The sequence below is a fragment of the Durotheca rogersii genome, assembly GCF_024521655.1.
Source record: "Durotheca rogersii strain YMJ 92031201 chromosome Unknown GGS23scaffold_4, whole genome shotgun sequence".
Lineage (NCBI taxonomy): Eukaryota > Fungi > Ascomycota > Sordariomycetes > Xylariales > Xylariaceae > Durotheca > Durotheca rogersii.
The window spans coordinates 1,997,864-2,013,793 of NW_026251235.1; the positions used below are offsets into that span (position 1 = coordinate 1,997,864).

At 56.0% G+C, this 15,930-nt stretch overlaps 3 protein-coding genes across 3 annotated transcripts; 1 reads left to right on the forward strand and 2 right to left on the reverse strand.

The window, feature by feature from the left end:
* Window positions 1-153: 153 nt before the first annotated feature.
* On the reverse strand, window positions 154-3,028 carry GGS23DRAFT_373778 (BRCT-containing protein). The gene is made up of 3 exons (XM_051513369.1): window positions 2,427-3,028; window positions 905-2,366; window positions 154-853 (listed from the first exon to the last, which is right to left on the reverse strand). Exons 1-3 carry the CDS (start codon window positions 2,816-2,818, stop codon window positions 239-241), a joined length of 2,469 nt encoding a protein of 822 aa, XP_051374902.1. The 5' UTR covers window positions 2,819-3,028; the 3' UTR covers window positions 154-238.
* An 856-nt stretch (window positions 3,029-3,884) lies between these two features.
* GGS23DRAFT_373794 (glycoside hydrolase family 78 protein) lies at window positions 3,885-6,834 on the reverse strand. The gene is made up of 6 exons (XM_051513370.1): window positions 6,050-6,834; window positions 5,638-5,831; window positions 5,536-5,575; window positions 5,368-5,435; window positions 4,518-5,260; window positions 3,885-4,393 (listed from the first exon to the last, which is right to left on the reverse strand). Exons 1-6 carry the CDS (start codon window positions 6,740-6,742, stop codon window positions 4,011-4,013), a joined length of 2,121 nt encoding a protein of 706 aa, XP_051374903.1. The 5' UTR covers window positions 6,743-6,834; the 3' UTR covers window positions 3,885-4,010.
* A 5,006-nt stretch (window positions 6,835-11,840) lies between these two features.
* On the forward strand, window positions 11,841-15,312 carry GGS23DRAFT_373900 (uncharacterized protein). The gene is made up of 3 exons (XM_051513371.1): window positions 11,841-11,947; window positions 12,196-14,751; window positions 14,808-15,312. The coding sequence occupies exons 1-3, from the start codon at window positions 11,942-11,944 to the stop codon at window positions 15,039-15,041; spliced, it is 2,796 nt and encodes a 931-aa protein (XP_051374904.1). The 5' UTR covers window positions 11,841-11,941; the 3' UTR covers window positions 15,042-15,312.
* Window positions 15,313-15,930: the final 618 nt, after the last annotated feature.

Consider the following 15,930-nt stretch of genomic DNA (forward strand, 5'->3'; position numbering starts at 1 on the left):
CAAGCCTTTTTACAAATTCGTATATTATATCGTCTACTGCAACAGATGCATTTGTCACACGAGGCTAGACAGCAAGAGCCAGTACCCGATCGCCCCCGAGCCGAAGAGCAGAATATAACGACACCCCGACGCCGTTAACGCCTCCCTTTTCCTCCTTCCGGAACCCGAGCCATGCAACACGTAACGCGGAATGGGAGACCGCAGCACCGAAATCCGACCGTACATCTCCGCCTTCGCCTCAAAAGAAGTTCGACACGAGGTACTTCTCGTCAAAGCTTAATTCCTGCTTCATAACTACGTCCAGCAACCAGTCCGAAGCAACTACGCGAGGCTCCATGTTACCCTTGCGGGCCATGTCCTCGAACCTGACCCACAACTTCTTCTCCTCGGGATTCGTCGTGCTCAGGAGGTACACGGGGTCGGGGCCGCTCTCGTCCTCCCCGGGCCTGGTCGGCCTGATGGTGGTCCCGCTCCTCGCGTTGTAGACTTTAAAGATGGCGCCGTTGGCCTCGGCAATAGCTTGGTATCCTAACGGCCCATTCTTTATGCTAGCTGTGCAATATATGGGGACGTTCCGGAGGAGTTTCCCCTTGTTCTCCCGAGCTTTGCGGACCGAGGCTGCGAGCTTGAAGCCGAACCTCTTCTCGTTCTCGGTGTCCTTGAGGACGTAGTCCTGCGGGTCCGGAATCGACTTTGTATCTAGGCACTCTTCGATCCAGCTTGATGAGAGGATGGTCGCGCCTTTGGACAGGTTGCGCAGGAACTTGACCGTCCGCACCATGTGCGGAGCTACTAGGTAGTCGCACGATTGGCCGTCTGGGACCACGGCAATCCCCAGATCGCGCAGTTTTTTCTGTTCAAATCCCATTAGTAGGATTTCGTCATGAGGATGTAGTTGACTTACCCGATCCGCATCCTCTCTGTGCTTGTCATCTACCCACCGCTTGAATCCCGTCAGGACAACTCGCATAGTGATTTCGGGGAGCGTAGGTTTATGTTTCTTCGCAGGGCGCCTCTCAGCCGCAATCTCGTCGTCGTCGTCGTCGTTGTCCTTGCCCGCCACGGACGGGCTGGAGAGGCTACGGCGGTTGAGGTTTTCTCGGTCGATGAAATCGGCCGCCCGCTTGCCTCCCCAGAGGCCGTGGCCATCCTTGGCCCCCCGCTTCTTCTCCTTCTCGTACAGCGCGATATCCGGCGCGAGGACCGATAGCCGGTTCATCGCCACGTCCTTGGCGCTCCTGCTCGAGGAGACCGTCGACGGCGTCTCGTTCTCCTTGCCGGCTCGGACGTGGCGCTTTCGGGCCGGGGTCGCGAATTCGGCGGCGCGCCGCTCCTTCGGCGCCGGCACCCCGAAGGCCTCGGTCGTCTTCTGCGCGTACTCGGCGTCGGAATCCTTCATGACGTCGAACTCCTTGTGGGCCTGTCGCCCGATCGCGACGCCCTGGGCCGGGCCCTCCGAGAAGGAATTCTCGTCGGCCATCTCCAGGATCTTGCGCTTCCGCTTCGACGTCGCACCGAGGTTATCAGCCTCGCCCGGGTAGTACATCGCCCGAAGCTTCGCCTCGTCCAAGAAGGTCTGGCCGATGACCTCGCTCAGATTCGTGCGGGGCGGGAAATGAGTATATTTCGCGACCGTGAGGCTTTGCATCTCGCACTTGGCATAACTCTCCTCGATCCAGAGGTGATTGACCATGTCAATGTTCCAATCCCGGGCCGCTTCACATTTCTCGCTGTTATCTCGAGCTGTAATTAGATGAGTGTTGTCATTTTTCATGGTCTTGGTAAACGTTGCCCCCGCAGCAATGATCAGGTTCTCGAGGTATATCCGGGCCTCCCCTCCATAGTTCGACACCGTGATCACTTTGTCCTGGAAGCCCGGAATGCCGTCGCGGGGGATAGGGTAATGAAGTAGACGTCTTAAGGGAGACGTCCACTCATTACGCGTAATTAGATGATACAGCCAAGACAGGTTGCCAACCGTCTTTCCGGCTTGCGCGGCGCGTACATACTGCTCCCCGTCACGATATTGGCAGATGAACCAGTCGCATTCGTCGACGTCATCTGTCATTGCGCCACCGCCGCTGGTAATCAGGTCCAGAATAATGTCTCTGAGCCGACTCCTGATCGACAAGTCTGCTGACAGCAGTACTTTCTTGTCGCGGAAGACGGCAAGCTTAGGCGGGGCACTCGCGATGTCGTCGGTACGAGCTGGGAGATACTCTGGTTGGGCCGAAGTGGCACCCTCGAGGTGTTGGCTCGACGGCACTTTCACCCCGTCCTTGGGGCCCGCTCGCAGAATCTCGGGGTTTGGGAGGAGATACGGAGACTCGTCAATCCGTTTTCCGAGTTTGAAGCAGTCATCAAACCTCGAAACCGGTCAGTCTCTTATTTAAACGTCGCTCTCCGCATAGGATAAAGGCGCTTACCAGTGAGGAAGAACAATTTTGCATTTAAGCCCCTTTTCCACGGCCAACTTGCATTTCGGGTGGTCCATCGAGAGGGCACAGATGTGGGTGGTTAACTTGGTGACGTTGTCCGAGTCCATTCCGCCCATGGCCATGGTAGCGCCGATGATTGTTTCCTTGTCGGAGGATGGGATGTCCGCGCATGATAGTATCACGTCGGAGAAGATCATCCGCGGGTCGGGAGTGAACGGACGGAGCTGGGCCTGCCTGCCTTTCGCGACAGACACCATGATCCATTTGGTCTTGACAACAGGGATCATCATCGCCGTCGTATCGGTATACTGTGGGAAATCTATCGTGTTCGAAATGATGTGGGTTACTTGCGCCAGCGGCAGCGAGCCATCTCGCTTCATTGGTATGACTGTCCCATCATGGCTGGCGATGATTTGGGAGAGCTTTCACAGAGGGTGACATGGTTAGTTGGCCGTTGTGACCGGTCCGGTAGTTTCGCCCCCTCAATGAAGGCCTGATATGCGGCAACTTACTTCCTGAACGAAAGACTCGCCCACATCCCGGCTGGGGACGAAGGCGAAGGTACAGTGACTAAAGAGCGTAGAAGAGCCCTCCTGCTCCGCCATTTTGACGATCAACGCGGTTGGATGATGCACGTCAATGCCAATTGTCGAGGGTATACCGACGAGAGAAGGGTGGGCAACGCACGCGTATTAATGTAGTAGAAGGGACCGGGGGGGAAGGAAAAAAGCGTAGCGGCACAGACGGGTAGTATAAGTGTGTTTTTGGCATTGAGATTAGCACGCGTCCCGGGGGTGGTATCAGATTTGTTGCCTGAAAATAGAGGTGGAGGGCGATTTAACACCAGTGAGGAAGGAAAAGGTGGGACGGATTGAATTCGAGAATTTATTTGACGCGTTTGGGACGATGTAATTAACGCGATAGCGTGTCGCGGTCAGCTGATTCTCTCGACGGCTTTCGCTCATGCATAAGTGCATAATTGACCGGTTTCTTGCGCGGAGAAAACTCTGGGCGGCGGGAGGAAGCGCGGTGTTATTACGTTATTGCGTTATTGCCCGTGGTTACCCCACCCGACGATCAAGTAGGTACCTATATCAGGTTAGGTACTGCTACTAGACAGGTAGGTACCTCTCTCTCTATATATATATACCTTCTATCTACATACATTTCTACGTGTAATACAGGGAGGTATGCACTTAAAGAAAGGATGAAATCCTCCTTGCGTGCCTCAATTAGGTCACCCCTCAGACCTCTTCGTTTCTATTTCTTAAGTCAAGTACCTACCCTATTTTCACCTCCTGGAGACGGCAATCCGTCATGAGTCACCGCCCTCCTCCTAGATCACATCAGTCACCTAGCTATTCGGGCCATCTCTCCAGCGGATGGTTCAATACCCAGCTGGGATGGCTTAATGCTCAGGACAACTCTTGAGTCACACCTGTCGGCAGTGCAGTCTACAGGCAACACCGGCATGCGATAACAGATGCGTGTTGGAGGCACTCTTGCTTGCCAATCCTGAGCATAACGACGGCACCAACTTACCTCTGTGGACAAGCCCACAAACTGCCCTCTCTAGCTGACCTCGATGCGATGACGTCCACCCTTGGCGGGACTGACATACACTCGTCTGCCGCCGCCTCCCTCCACTGATTCCCCGAACTTCTGTTGTACCACCTCCCCATCAACCGCCACCTGGGATCCCTCCCCTCTCGGATTGGGGAGGATGAGCGTCCCCGAAGTACCCTCGGGAACTTGGTATTCCAGCACATAGGCGCCCGTGCTATTCGCCGTCCACGCCGCCGAGTATTTGCCCAGTCTAGTGGTGAAACCGCCTTCTACGTGCGTCAGGTCCCCGAACTGGGGCGCAATTCGCCAAGTCGACCCAGCAAGTCCAGTAACACTAAGGCCAAGGACATGCTCGGTCAATGCTGCGATGGGGCCCGTTGCCCACCCGTCTACGTGTGCACATCGAGATGTTTTCTCACGTCAGTCGTCTGATTCTTCAAGAATTCGGCTTGGGTCGAGGCGCGATAGGGGCGAAACAGCCCTCGGAGGTAGGCAAGCACAGGGGTAACTCACGAGAGTGCGAAGTATACGAATAGTCGCCCCCGTAGCCGGCATCCCACCGGTAGCCAAACTGCCCATCTGTCAAGTAACCCTCAATCATGGTAGATTGCGTCCCATTCTCGTTGTTCAGGTACCAGCCCCAGCTAGTCCGCATCAAGTCGAGAGCACGCTGCGCTTGCCCAGCCATTAGGTGCGCCTGGATTTCAAATGAAGAGACGAAGGTGGAGATTTCCGTAGGGAGCTCGGGACACTCAGCTCCGATAGGGGTCCAGTTCCGCGTCAGGTAAGAGGAGATCGCCTGCGTTCGATCCGACGCAGTTTGTGCCACATCGAATAACACCGCGAGAGCGTTGCCGTCCTGGGGGTGCAGGCCGGTGCTCTGCTCGAGGGACTCGATGCTGTTGGCAAACGCGCCGAAGGCGCCGTCCCAGAGACGTTCATGAATGTCACCTCTGAGCTTCGAAGCGGCTTCGAGCCACGTCGAATTGATTCCGCTCGTGTCGCCGAGCCAATCAGCGAGCGCAGCCCCGGTGATCAGCGTGCGATAGTAAAGCACTTGGGCCGAGACCAAAGTGTTATCCGTGTGCAAGCGACCCCAGTCATTCGCGTAGCCGCTGATATTTAGAAGCCCCAGGGATGGGTCAAATTGGCCAGCGAGGAAGCTCATGCCTGCCAGATACCGAGGCCAAATGTCTCGAGCAAAGTCCAAGTCACCGGAATAGAGGACGTAGTTGTACGTTCCTATCATGGTCCACCTGGCAACGCGTGTCAACGAGGTTCGCGACGTGGCGGGACGTGGTGGAATGGTAGGGGGTAAAGACGGCAAACAATTTTGCAGTTGGTGTACGCAGAGGAGTCTCACATGTGATAGGTATCACTCTCTGCCGCCAGGAGCGGCGGCCCGGAAAAGGGCAGCAAACCGGACGGCGACTATCAAGGATAGTTTATCGGTCAGTTCAAAACGCCACCGGAGGAGTGCCTCGTAGGTGAGCGGGGAACTAAAGGGGGTTTAAAGGGAAATTGCACTCACCTGGTAGTCATACAGAACCCGTAACGAGTTTCTCACGCTCCTGGAAACAGTAAGCAGAAGAGATTTACGAGGCGCACTGACGTCTCCCAAGTGTAGACTAACTCTGTGTCCCCGGTGCTATAAAAGGCGGCGGATATCGCGACACCCATGTCGCCGGGCCAGACGGTCCTATCGCGCTTCGCGCCGTCGGTACCAATCGTGTCGCCCGGTCCGATGACGCCGTCGTTCTGCCATAGGCTGTCGGGAGCTGGCCAGGCTCGCCCCGTTGAAGGATGGATGGCGTTCGTCTGGAGAGTCTGGAGGGATTCACAACGTCAATGCCGACCCTATAAGTAAAACTAGGAATATTGCGGCTCCGGATTTACACAAAGTATCAAGAGAAAGGCCGGGTTACAATGTCACAGTGAGGGGTGATGGGAAAGTATTCCACACAGCGGTTTAAGAGGGAGAAGACGAAAAAGGCGAATATAATTGATATCTACACGGTTCAGCTGGGACACAAGCGCGCACTTACATATGCACCACTGTACCAAATCCTGTTGAGAAGGTTATCGTTACTATGAAAGTACCCCTGGTACGCCCGGAGGTTGGCCCAAGTCGGCTGGAAGGACAGCTCGAGACTGACGTCGTCGACCGCGACCACGACTTCCGGCCCGACGTCGACGAGGAAGAGCGTCGCGTACCGGAAACCCCCGCGGAGCCGCTCGTCTGGCATGACGTACTCGTATTCTCCGGGCGCCGAGAAGTTGGCATAGAGCGCGCCATCCCGCCGCTCGAAGATACCGCTTGACGAGTCCGAGGCCGGGCCGACCCAGTCCCTGGCCTCGGCGAACGCCACGCCGAGAGCGCCACGGCCGCTGCCGCCGCCCGCAGACGATACGCGGAACCGGACCGTCAAGATCCCGCCGACTTCGACGCCGAAATCAAGGCACGCGGCCGATCCGGCGCCGGTTAGGGATACGTTCCCCGGCAGGCCCTGCCCGGTAGCCGGATCGAAGACGGCGGCGGCGGTCACGGTCCGCGCCAGCGGAGCAAAGATGTCCGACTCCCACACGCCGGGAAAGGCGGCTTCTCGGGGGCCAGTGCACGGGGTGTCCTTCCAGCAGTCCTGGGCGAGGGCGGCGCCTAGGAAGTTCCGAAGGAGAAAGAGGAGAAGAAGCTTTCGGAGGGTTAGAACGAGCCAGGGTGAGGGTGAGTGAGGCGCCATAACGAGTTAGCGAATGGCGGCGAAGATTATCGGATGGATCTTTTGGGGAGGGGGAGAGTAACCAGGTATGTCTATGAAGTACTGCAGGGCAACGGAGGTAAGTAGGCACGAAGAAAAGCAGCGAGAGATCCGGTGTAGGGCGGCGGGAAGTAGAAATTCCCAGGGCGGCCCCTCCTGGTCCAGGAATGCAGAGCACCGTATCGGCGCTGGCTGCATGCACCTGCGAGGTTGCAAGCCACGTGTTGTGGTGGCCGCGAAGGACAGAAAAGCACACACACACACAACTTGGCTCTGCTTTGTTTCTCGGGTCGACTCCTCACTTCTCCTCGTCGCCTTTATATTTTCCTCAGATGGGCTATACAAAGCCGACCCCGCGCAAGTAGCGGGCTCAGGGCCTATAACCGGTCCTCTCCCCGACAGATAGGTACCTGGCTACGATCTCTCGCGCCAGCACAACTTCTTGCGGATGACCGCTGTGTCCCTAGCCTAAGCATAGACGTCAGTACCTATAAGTTCCGCTTGGGATTTATATTAGAGCGTGATGAGCAGTCTGGTATGCCGCTGGTTTTCCCAATTCTTCTGTTACCAGCCGACCCACCTCCGGGTTGTGAGACCAGAACGGCGCCGTGAGGATTCCTGGCGCACATAATATCTACCTACACAACCAACTCAGCCGCCCGTCTCCTCTCTGCGCCTATCCTCTCCGTCTCCTGCCGAATAGGGCATGGGGCGGCATTACTAATCTCGACCGCGGAAGAAGACAGACGTCGATTAGAAGAACAAGCTTCGTGCTAGGGAGGGTCCTGCGCATGTAAGATTAAGTTTGGAGAGAGGGATGTGTATAACCACGCTGTCGGGTTCCGTGGTACCTAGTTGCTGGCTGTCGATCCAGCCCGTTTTTTCTACTTTGCCGGGTCCCGCCCGGGTACGGGTAGCAGCCGGCGTGGGAGCGCACCGAAGCTGAATACCCGGTACCATGCGCAGTTGCGAATTCGATACCTATTACAATAGAATAAGACGGGATGGGATGAGGAGGGGGAAGAAAGGTATAAAGAAATCTGCCACCCAAAATTACCTATACGTGCACTGTACGTATCTTTGGCTTTAGCTTCGGCCCTAGGGGGGAAACTAGGTCACGGGCAACCGGCCTAGAAAGTAGTCTGATCGGCCTAACCGCCGGGGGTTGAGTATCCTCGATTGCGTGCGTCTGAAGGATTTCGCGTGGCGCTTCCGGCGGTTGAGTCGTAGGTTTCGTATTGAGCCGACCTCCCTACGCGACAGGAACACAAGTGCAACGAAAACCATGGAAATCGTCGCATGCCCCGCCATAGTCTACGCGAGAAAAGGGGGGCGAACACAAGGCAAGGGACGACGTATCTGCGAAGCGTGAATAGTAACCACGTCGCAGCGCTTGTCGCCGTGGGCAGACACCGTAACCCGAGACATTCAAGTCAGCCGCGTGCTGCGCTGTGACCAGATCATCTGTGGGCATATCTCGTACTAGAGACTTTCTAGAAAAGGCGGCCGCCATTGCCGAGACCGCCGCCGCTACTAGATAGCGCCGCGACCACATCCCGCACGAGAAATGTATAGACGTAAGCTAGGAGCTGTTCGCTGGACGGTAGAGAGAGAGTGTTGACCTGGGTTTTGGGTAGGTAATATAATGTGCAACCCCGGCTGCGCATTACCTCCCGAGTCATACTGTATTTTCCTGGCAGGATAGCTGGTTCGCTTGGCATACTGGTGGTATTCTACGCATCACTCTAACGATAACCACTATACGTCACTCTGTGCCGACCTTAGGTACCTGCCTACCTACCTACGTAATGTACTAAGGTAGGTGCGTATCCCGATATGCCCACACAGGCACGTAGGTATGTCGATGCCGTGAATTTACTGCGGGAGAAAGCAGGAAAACTCAGAAGGCTGGCCTAGTGCTTACTTGGCTTACCACCATCGCTGCTTCACGCCATCACCCGCCACGATTTACACACGCTTCGGCTGCGTGTCGGGCCTTATGGCAGCTGTCTCTGACGAGGTAGGTAGGTAATAATATATACGGGTCATGGCTGGTGACTGGGACGAAAAGACAAGTGAGGGAGACAACTTGTTGCTATAAATATACCTACTGATGGCTGACTAACTATGGGCTGATATCCTACGAACAGGTACCTCTACTACACATAGATACCTCTCCTAACCTAACCGGGACCTGTTGACCCTAGTCTATATTGGACACCTACCTAGGTGCCTCCTCCTAGCGGTAGTTAAATACAAGTAAATACTTACCTACTAGGTAGGTAGGTCCGTAATATCTTCTTATCTAAACGCTGGCGACGTTACGTTGACAGAGATGAGGGTTCAGAAATAGCAGTAGGTTAGGTACCTACCTAGCTGTTCTCCGGGGTGGAATGCGTGCGCACGTGTATTGCCGCTGATTGGCCCGCCCAGCCACGTCTCGCCGCCGCGGTCTTAAGGTACGTCACAACCAGTGCCGGGACAGGCTCTGTGCTCTACTCATATCAGAACGCAGAAACCGACCGGCGGCAAATGGAGGCGAGTGAGCACGTAGGCGCCTGGCCGTGAAAAGCGGCCGGTCGGTATTAACAAGTAGCATGTCTGCCTACCTATGTATATAAGGTGAGCCATACTTCCCGTTCTGTACTCAAGGCCCCCCAACCTAACTAGCTTAAAGTGCCCGATCTAGGGATAGGTAGATGTGGCAGATATTTGCAAAACGGAGGTAGATAACCAACCTTACACATAGGTAGGTACGTAATATACAGGCAGGTAGGTAGGTAGGTAGGTACACACAGAGGCGTGTACAGAGGTCACCCAGGCCAGGCCTCAACGATCCACCCCCCTTCCTTGGATCTACCTAACATTCAATGTGCTTAGGCATATATATATACATATATATATATATATATATATATACGTGCGCACACATATAGGGATGCGCGTTTTCGATGTTATATATGACTTGTCCTCGGATATACTATTAAGTAGGGTTGCGCTGCCCACGCCACATGGATTCCTCACCTCACGGACATCTTCCACGTCCTGTTGATCAGGGTGTTGGTGGCTTCCGGGGTTAGCATTTAGCATTGCAGTGGATAGGCCGGGTTCCAGGTCGTGGGACAAGTTTGTTCGCAAGTTAGCCACTAGATCCCTAGGGATAGGTAGGTACCTAAGGTACATGCTGAGGTGCGCATGTGTGTACATTAGGTACCTAGGCACATGTAATACGGCACCATGTTGCGCGCCTGGGTCTTTCCAGGCGCCAGGGCGGTTGGTGTGTGATTGGGCGCGTGGAGGAGGTAGGATCCCTCCACTTGGGTCTTCGTTCTGGATACCGTAGCTTAGGTTGCCTGCCCCCCCACACCTGACAATTTCTAGCGAGGTTGCGCTACCCACGCTGGGCATATGTACCTAAGGTAGGTACCTCTGGAGGTATGTACACGATACTCAGTATGCGTGGGTACTGCCTCCTAACTTAGTAGGTACCTAGATACCTCCGTACATGTATACCTTAGGTACTCATATCCATGTTTCTATGCAATGTACAATACAAGGAACGCACCCACAGTTTAGCGAGCATGTAGGTATGTGCATTTGCGCGTACCTACCTGGACCTGTATATGTGTGTAGGTACATATATGCGAGATATATAGGCCCGTGTGTGCTATATTCGGTGGCTTTGGCTCTTAAGACGCCTGTTAACAAGCCGAGGAACCCGAAGACGAGAAGGGAAAGAAAAAAAAAGAAGAAAACGAGTAGAAGAGAAAGGAGATGATAAGGGGAAGGGGGGCCAAGGGGGGAGATGGGGAACTAAACAGTGAGCACCCGAGGCTTTAGGGGCTTTACAGGCGAGTTGGGAGGTTCGCAGGGAGGGGCGGTTTAGAGGTATTATTATCTATCCAACAGGCGAATGGCATAAACCGATCATAACAGGGAGCCGGACGTCGTGAAGGGGGCGAATCGCTGGGTAAAACCACCCAGCGAAACCAAATACTGGTTGTGCTTCCCGCCTCTCTCCCGTCCGTTCCCATCCCCCCATCCATCCGCAGATACCTCACCTCCGCCATGTAACGGTACCTCCTTGTGCCCATATCGGATCGACGAGCAGATGCCACCGTGGGACTTTTTTTCTTCCCTCTTCCTTCTCTTTTCCTTTCCTGCTAGTTTTGTTTACTCTTTCGACCCCTTCGCTTGTTTCTCTTGTTCTTATTTTATTTTATTTTATTCTTAAATGCTAATTGGCACATGCTGACAACCCACTACCTACCTCCTCACCTCCCTACCTACTGCTTCGTACGTGCTGGACGGGGCTCGCTAGACTTGCTGGAAGCTCCCTGGAACTGCCCAGGATTTCTCTGGCGCTGCACCTGCTGTCGCCTCTCGACCTGGGGAGGGTTTGCAGGGTCCGCACCACTGGACCGCCAGGCTGGACGTGAACTTGGCAAAAGAGGTGAAAGAAACAGCACCACCATGATCTCGACCCACGCACCACCACCACTAACCTCACTCCGCATGTACCCAATCATAGCAGCCCGTCGACCTTCCCGGAGCCTAACCGCAACTCTATCATAGACTTGCACGTCGCCTGCCCCTTTATTTGCCTGTCCGTCTATCTCCGTCCCTGTCTCCGTCACAAGCACAACACACGACCAGAACAACACGACGCCCTATCCCTCCTCCCTCCCACCTGCTGCAGACAGAGGCCGGCTGTCTCTCCCTCCCACGATCCCAACGCCCCGGGACAAGCCACCTGCTCCAATCCTTCACGAGTAACAAACAACACCCCCCCTTAAAGACACCAACGAGAAACAGCACCGGCACCAGCAGCAACAACACTACCAGCGCTGTCTGTACCTGCACCAGCAACCGCGAACACTGAACATTGTGTGATCTGACAGCGTGACCCTCCAAGCCCCCCTTCAACCACCATCGAGGGGCTGCCTCGAACCGTCCGTCCGACCTCCAATCGCCATTAATTGCACAGAGCATTTGCTGGTTGCCTGCCTCCCGCCGATTTAAATACTGCCATTGTTATCCCTGCCAGAATCCTGTGCGACATTGTCACCGCCCATGCCAGTGCCGCGACTCGGACGAGATTGTGCTTCGTGCAACCCGGCGACGTTGTAAGGGGGATTCTCGAGGCAGTGACCTCGCCCGAGGTTGCTGTGAACACCCTCAATGATGGTATGTCGCTCGTCCCGCTCTGCTACACTCGGTCGCATGCCCTGGCGGCGGCCCCGGAAGAGACCAAGGAAGTCCCGGGCCTCTCTGTTTGTTTCGCTTGGGGCAGCCCGTCTATTAGACCTCTCTCCACCAGCAATACTCCACTACCATCTCTGCTTCTCCCGGCCCGCTGTTAAACTCCATGCCTCCCTCTGGCTTCCTCTCCTCTCCGGCACTGATCTTGCGACTAACCTCCCCCGGTGACCTAGACCTCTCCCCGGCCTCGCGATGTGGGTGGGAGCTTTTCAAGTCGGCGCGGCCATGCAAACCAACTCTCGATATCCGACTCGACCCACCACATAACCGAGACTATCGGGACTTTATATGGCGACGACGACGACTACCAGAACGGCGACTCGCGCCCCCTGAGCTTTATCGCATCCCCCCGGGGAGGCGAGCAGCTAGGTCCGCACCGCGGTACCAACCCTTCCCTCACTGATAAGACAGGACGTCGCGGCCCACCTGCCCTTGTCACGAACGGAGCCTCGGTGCAGAAACCTCAAACTCTTCCTGGCCACTCGCCAAGCCACCGGAACACGCCGGCTAGGAACAATGCGTACGAAGCCGGCTCGGAATCGCCCAGCTCTCCCTCATCCCCCTCGCTCCGCGACATGCGCGATGAGGCCCAGCAGTATCCGCTGACCAACATCGACAACCCGAACGATATCGCCCAGGAGCTGAGCAATCTGCAGGCACTGCGGCGCATGTCCATAGACGTCTCCAACAACAGCGACCCCGATCTGCTTCCTTTCCAAGGCATGTCGCTCATGGCCATGCCCTCGATAGCACCGAAAGGAGATGACGAAGCCGATCCTTCGAGGCTGTTATGGGTTCCGGCCAACGTACACCCGGAGCTAGCCCCGACCGAGTTCAAGAATTTTGTCGAGAAGAGAGTGCAATCTATGAAACGAAGGTCTGCCGACGCGACCCTCTCCGTCGACGGCTTGGACGGGAGCAATTCTGGCGGTCTGCGGAGGAAGAAGTCCATGCTCTCGAAGCAGATAGACAACTCGGGAGGGCACGGCGCAGAAGGCTATGTCGACGGTGCTGAGAGGCTAGGAAGGAGGATCTCTCAGAGAGAGCCCGGAAGTGGTCCGCCCGAATTGAGCATCGACGATCTCATGAACGATCCATCCAAGGTCGTGCGGGAGCTCACGCTCGAATCGCAGCGGCTGGACTCGGAGGGCCCGGCGCCGAACCCTGACGACATGCCTATACTCCCCGCCGCGCCTGGTATGGGCCTGCGACGGTCGACTCGTACCACCTACCGGAAAGGCGGCAGTCTGAAGAACCGACAAGGCGGCTCCCTCAAGTCTGACGAACGGCTTCCCTTCTCTAAGCGTATAGCAGCGCGGAAGGCTGAAGAAGGGAGTGGCGGCTTTCCTAGTGCCGAATCCATCGAAGCGCCGCCGGGCCACGGTTTGACACGCGTGCAGTCGGAACCGATTTCGGAGAACTTTTCGCGGCCGACAGATCCCGTACGGCGGCAGCAAACCTTCGCCAGGGAGCCGACTTCGGACTTATACGAGAGCTCTCAGCAGCACGAGGTCCCAGCATCGAGCCAGGCGGGCCCGACAAGACCACCGGGGCCGAAGCGTATGGCGTCCGCGGACGCTGTTACCACGCCTAGCTCGCACGCGCCGACGGTAGAGGCGCCGATAGCCGAAGAGGAACAGCCCGGGTCGGCGGCTGCGGGCATGGGCAGGCCCTTCCCTGAACGGTCGTCCTCGCAGAGTAGTTCCACACAACCTATATCCCAACCAGCACCCATGCCCGCCGAGCCGCCCGCACGTTCCAGCCGACGGCCGAATTACGGACCACAGCCCCAAACCGTATCGCAATCACCTACCTCGAATCAGGCCTCCGGTCGGTCCCCGCAGCCAAGTAGATCCCCCGGCGCTTCCAACCAGAACGTTAACGATATGCCGCCAACCACCTCGCCCTTTCCGGGCGGCGGTTCCACGAGCACCGAATCTCTCACATTTATCCCGACATTTACGCCCTCGGAGGAGAGGAGGCCAGAAAAGAAGGGCAAGAAAGACAGGGGCGACGGCGAAGGGGAGAAGTCCAAGCCAACGTCCTGGAAATGGTTCAACAAGGGCGAAGATAAGGAGAAGAAGAAGAAGGAGGAGGAGAATAGGAAGTCCAAGACCAAGGCCTTCGTGGAGAAAGCGCACGACAATGTCCGTCTCGACGTTCTCCAAACCTCGATCGATACCGCGATCCAGAAAGGCCGAGAGAGCCTCCTACTCGACCGCGAGGTTGTCGACAACAAGCTAGAAGAGGAGAGGAGAAAGGAGAACAGCCGAAGGTCCGGCGAGCAGAGGAAAGAGAAGGACGGCCTGTTCGCCTCATTTTTCGGGAGCAGCAAGAGGAAGAGCGAGAGGGAGCCGGGTGGTAAAAAGCATCAATCCCAACGATCCCTGTCGCCAGAGCCGGCTCCGTATCGACTGCTGCGGCCCGATATGGACTATCACTGGACGAGGTTTCCGATACTGGAGGAACGGGCCATTTATCGGATGGCCCATATCAAACTCGCCAATCCTCGCCGTGCCCTCTACAGCCAAGTCTTGCTCAGCAACTTCATGTATTCGTACCTCGCCAAAGTGCAGGCGATGCACCCCCAAATTCAGGTCCCCCTGTCGCCCCAGCAGAAGCGGCTACAAGAGGAAGAGCGGCGGCGGCGGGAGCAGGAGGAGCAGCAGCGTCTAGAGCAACAGCAGGCCCAGGACAGCATCGACAACTACAACTTTGAATATCACCGCGTAAGTGAACACCCCCCGTACCTAGCCAAAGACCCAACTCTAATCCAGCCGTGCAGTCGACGACGCAATATGGGGATCCCAGCATGCAGCACGAAGCTGGGGACTACCCGGAAGCGGCAGAGATCTACGACTACGAGCACGGCAAAGACCACGGGAATCGCGGCGCCGACTACCAGGAAAACGACGACTACGGTTCTCAGGACGGGGGCAAGGATTATTACGCGTCCTACACCCGACACGGTAACGGAGACGGCGGCCAGCGTAAGTCGGAAGCGGACGACATGTGGTGAGATTTCTGTCTAGCGACGAAGAAGAGACATCGGTAGCCCACTCGTATAGGAATTGTATCAGTGGATTTACTCATGGTAGCTTTGGCGAGGAGAGGGAGCAGCTGCTGTGGCTATCGGTGTGGGGCATCGGATGAATCGGGCCCTCGACGAAGGTGATGTATATGCTGCGTGTGCTACTACTATTACCACTCTATTTCCTCCCATCAGGTATCGCAGTAATGGGAAGTTCCCTTTTTTTCGTCGTACGGATAGCAATAGGAGCGCGGTGTCAAGGGTGCGGATGTTTCAACGGCATTGGGACGTCGGACCTTTTCCCGTTCCCACTTTGGCGTTTGCACACCGATTACGCATCTTGTGTATTCTTGTGTTTTATTCTTCTTATGAACGGGCGGAAAGGGGGGCGGAAAGGAGACAAAAAGTGGGAGAGTAAACAAGCTGCCTCAAGGGAAAAAGGAAAGGGGGAGGGGGGAGGGAGAGCGAGAAAGGAGGAACGGGGAGGGAAAGGGATATGTGTGTGGAAGCGGGGGAGGGGTTGAGCATTATTACGCTATATCAAAAGGAGGTCTGCTAGACATCTCGCGCGTGGATGGTCTACCCTTTTGAGGATAAGTTTGAGGAGACGAAGGGGAAGCATGGTAGCGGCTCGCGTATGGATAGAAAGCCACCGACGCTCTTGGGTTATAATAAGAATTAAGAGCCTGCCTTCCTAGCAGGCAGGAAGCGTAAAGGGGGCCGCGCTTGTTGTCTCGCCAATATTTTGCCCTGTGATGCTCGGATTCCGTGGTCATCGTCGTCGTCGTCGTCGTCGTTGTTATTGTTATCACTAGGTACTACCCCGCCCTCGTTCCCGGATTGGCAGGATGGGGACGAACCGGATTATAGATATTAC

Coding starts and splice junctions, on each gene's coding strand:
- GGS23DRAFT_373778 (XM_051513369.1), bottom strand. CDS start 2,818: ATGAAGCGAGATGGCTCGCTGCCGCTGGCGCAAGTAACCCACATCATT. Junction 2,367..2,426: donor AAAATTGTTCTTCCTCACTG/GTAAGCGCCTTT, acceptor ACCGGTTTCGAG/GTTTGATGACTGCTTCAAAC. Junction 854..904: donor ACAGAGAGGATGCGGATCGG/GTAAGTCAACTA, acceptor GGATTTGAACAG/AAAAAACTGCGCGATCTGGG.
- GGS23DRAFT_373794 (XM_051513370.1), bottom strand. CDS start 6,742: ATGGCGCCTCACTCACCCTCACCCTGGCTCGTTCTAACCCTCCGAAAG. Junction 5,576..5,637: donor TATAGCACCGGGGACACAGA/GTTAGTCTACAC, acceptor TACTGTTTCCAG/GAGCGTGAGAAACTCGTTAC. Junction 5,261..5,367: donor GAGAGTGATACCTATCACAT/GTGAGACTCCTC, acceptor ACGCGTTGCCAG/GTGGACCATGATAGGAACGT.
- GGS23DRAFT_373900 (XM_051513371.1), top strand. Junction 14,752..14,807: donor ACAACTTTGAATATCACCGC/GTAAGTGAACAC, acceptor CCAGCCGTGCAG/TCGACGACGCAATATGGGGA.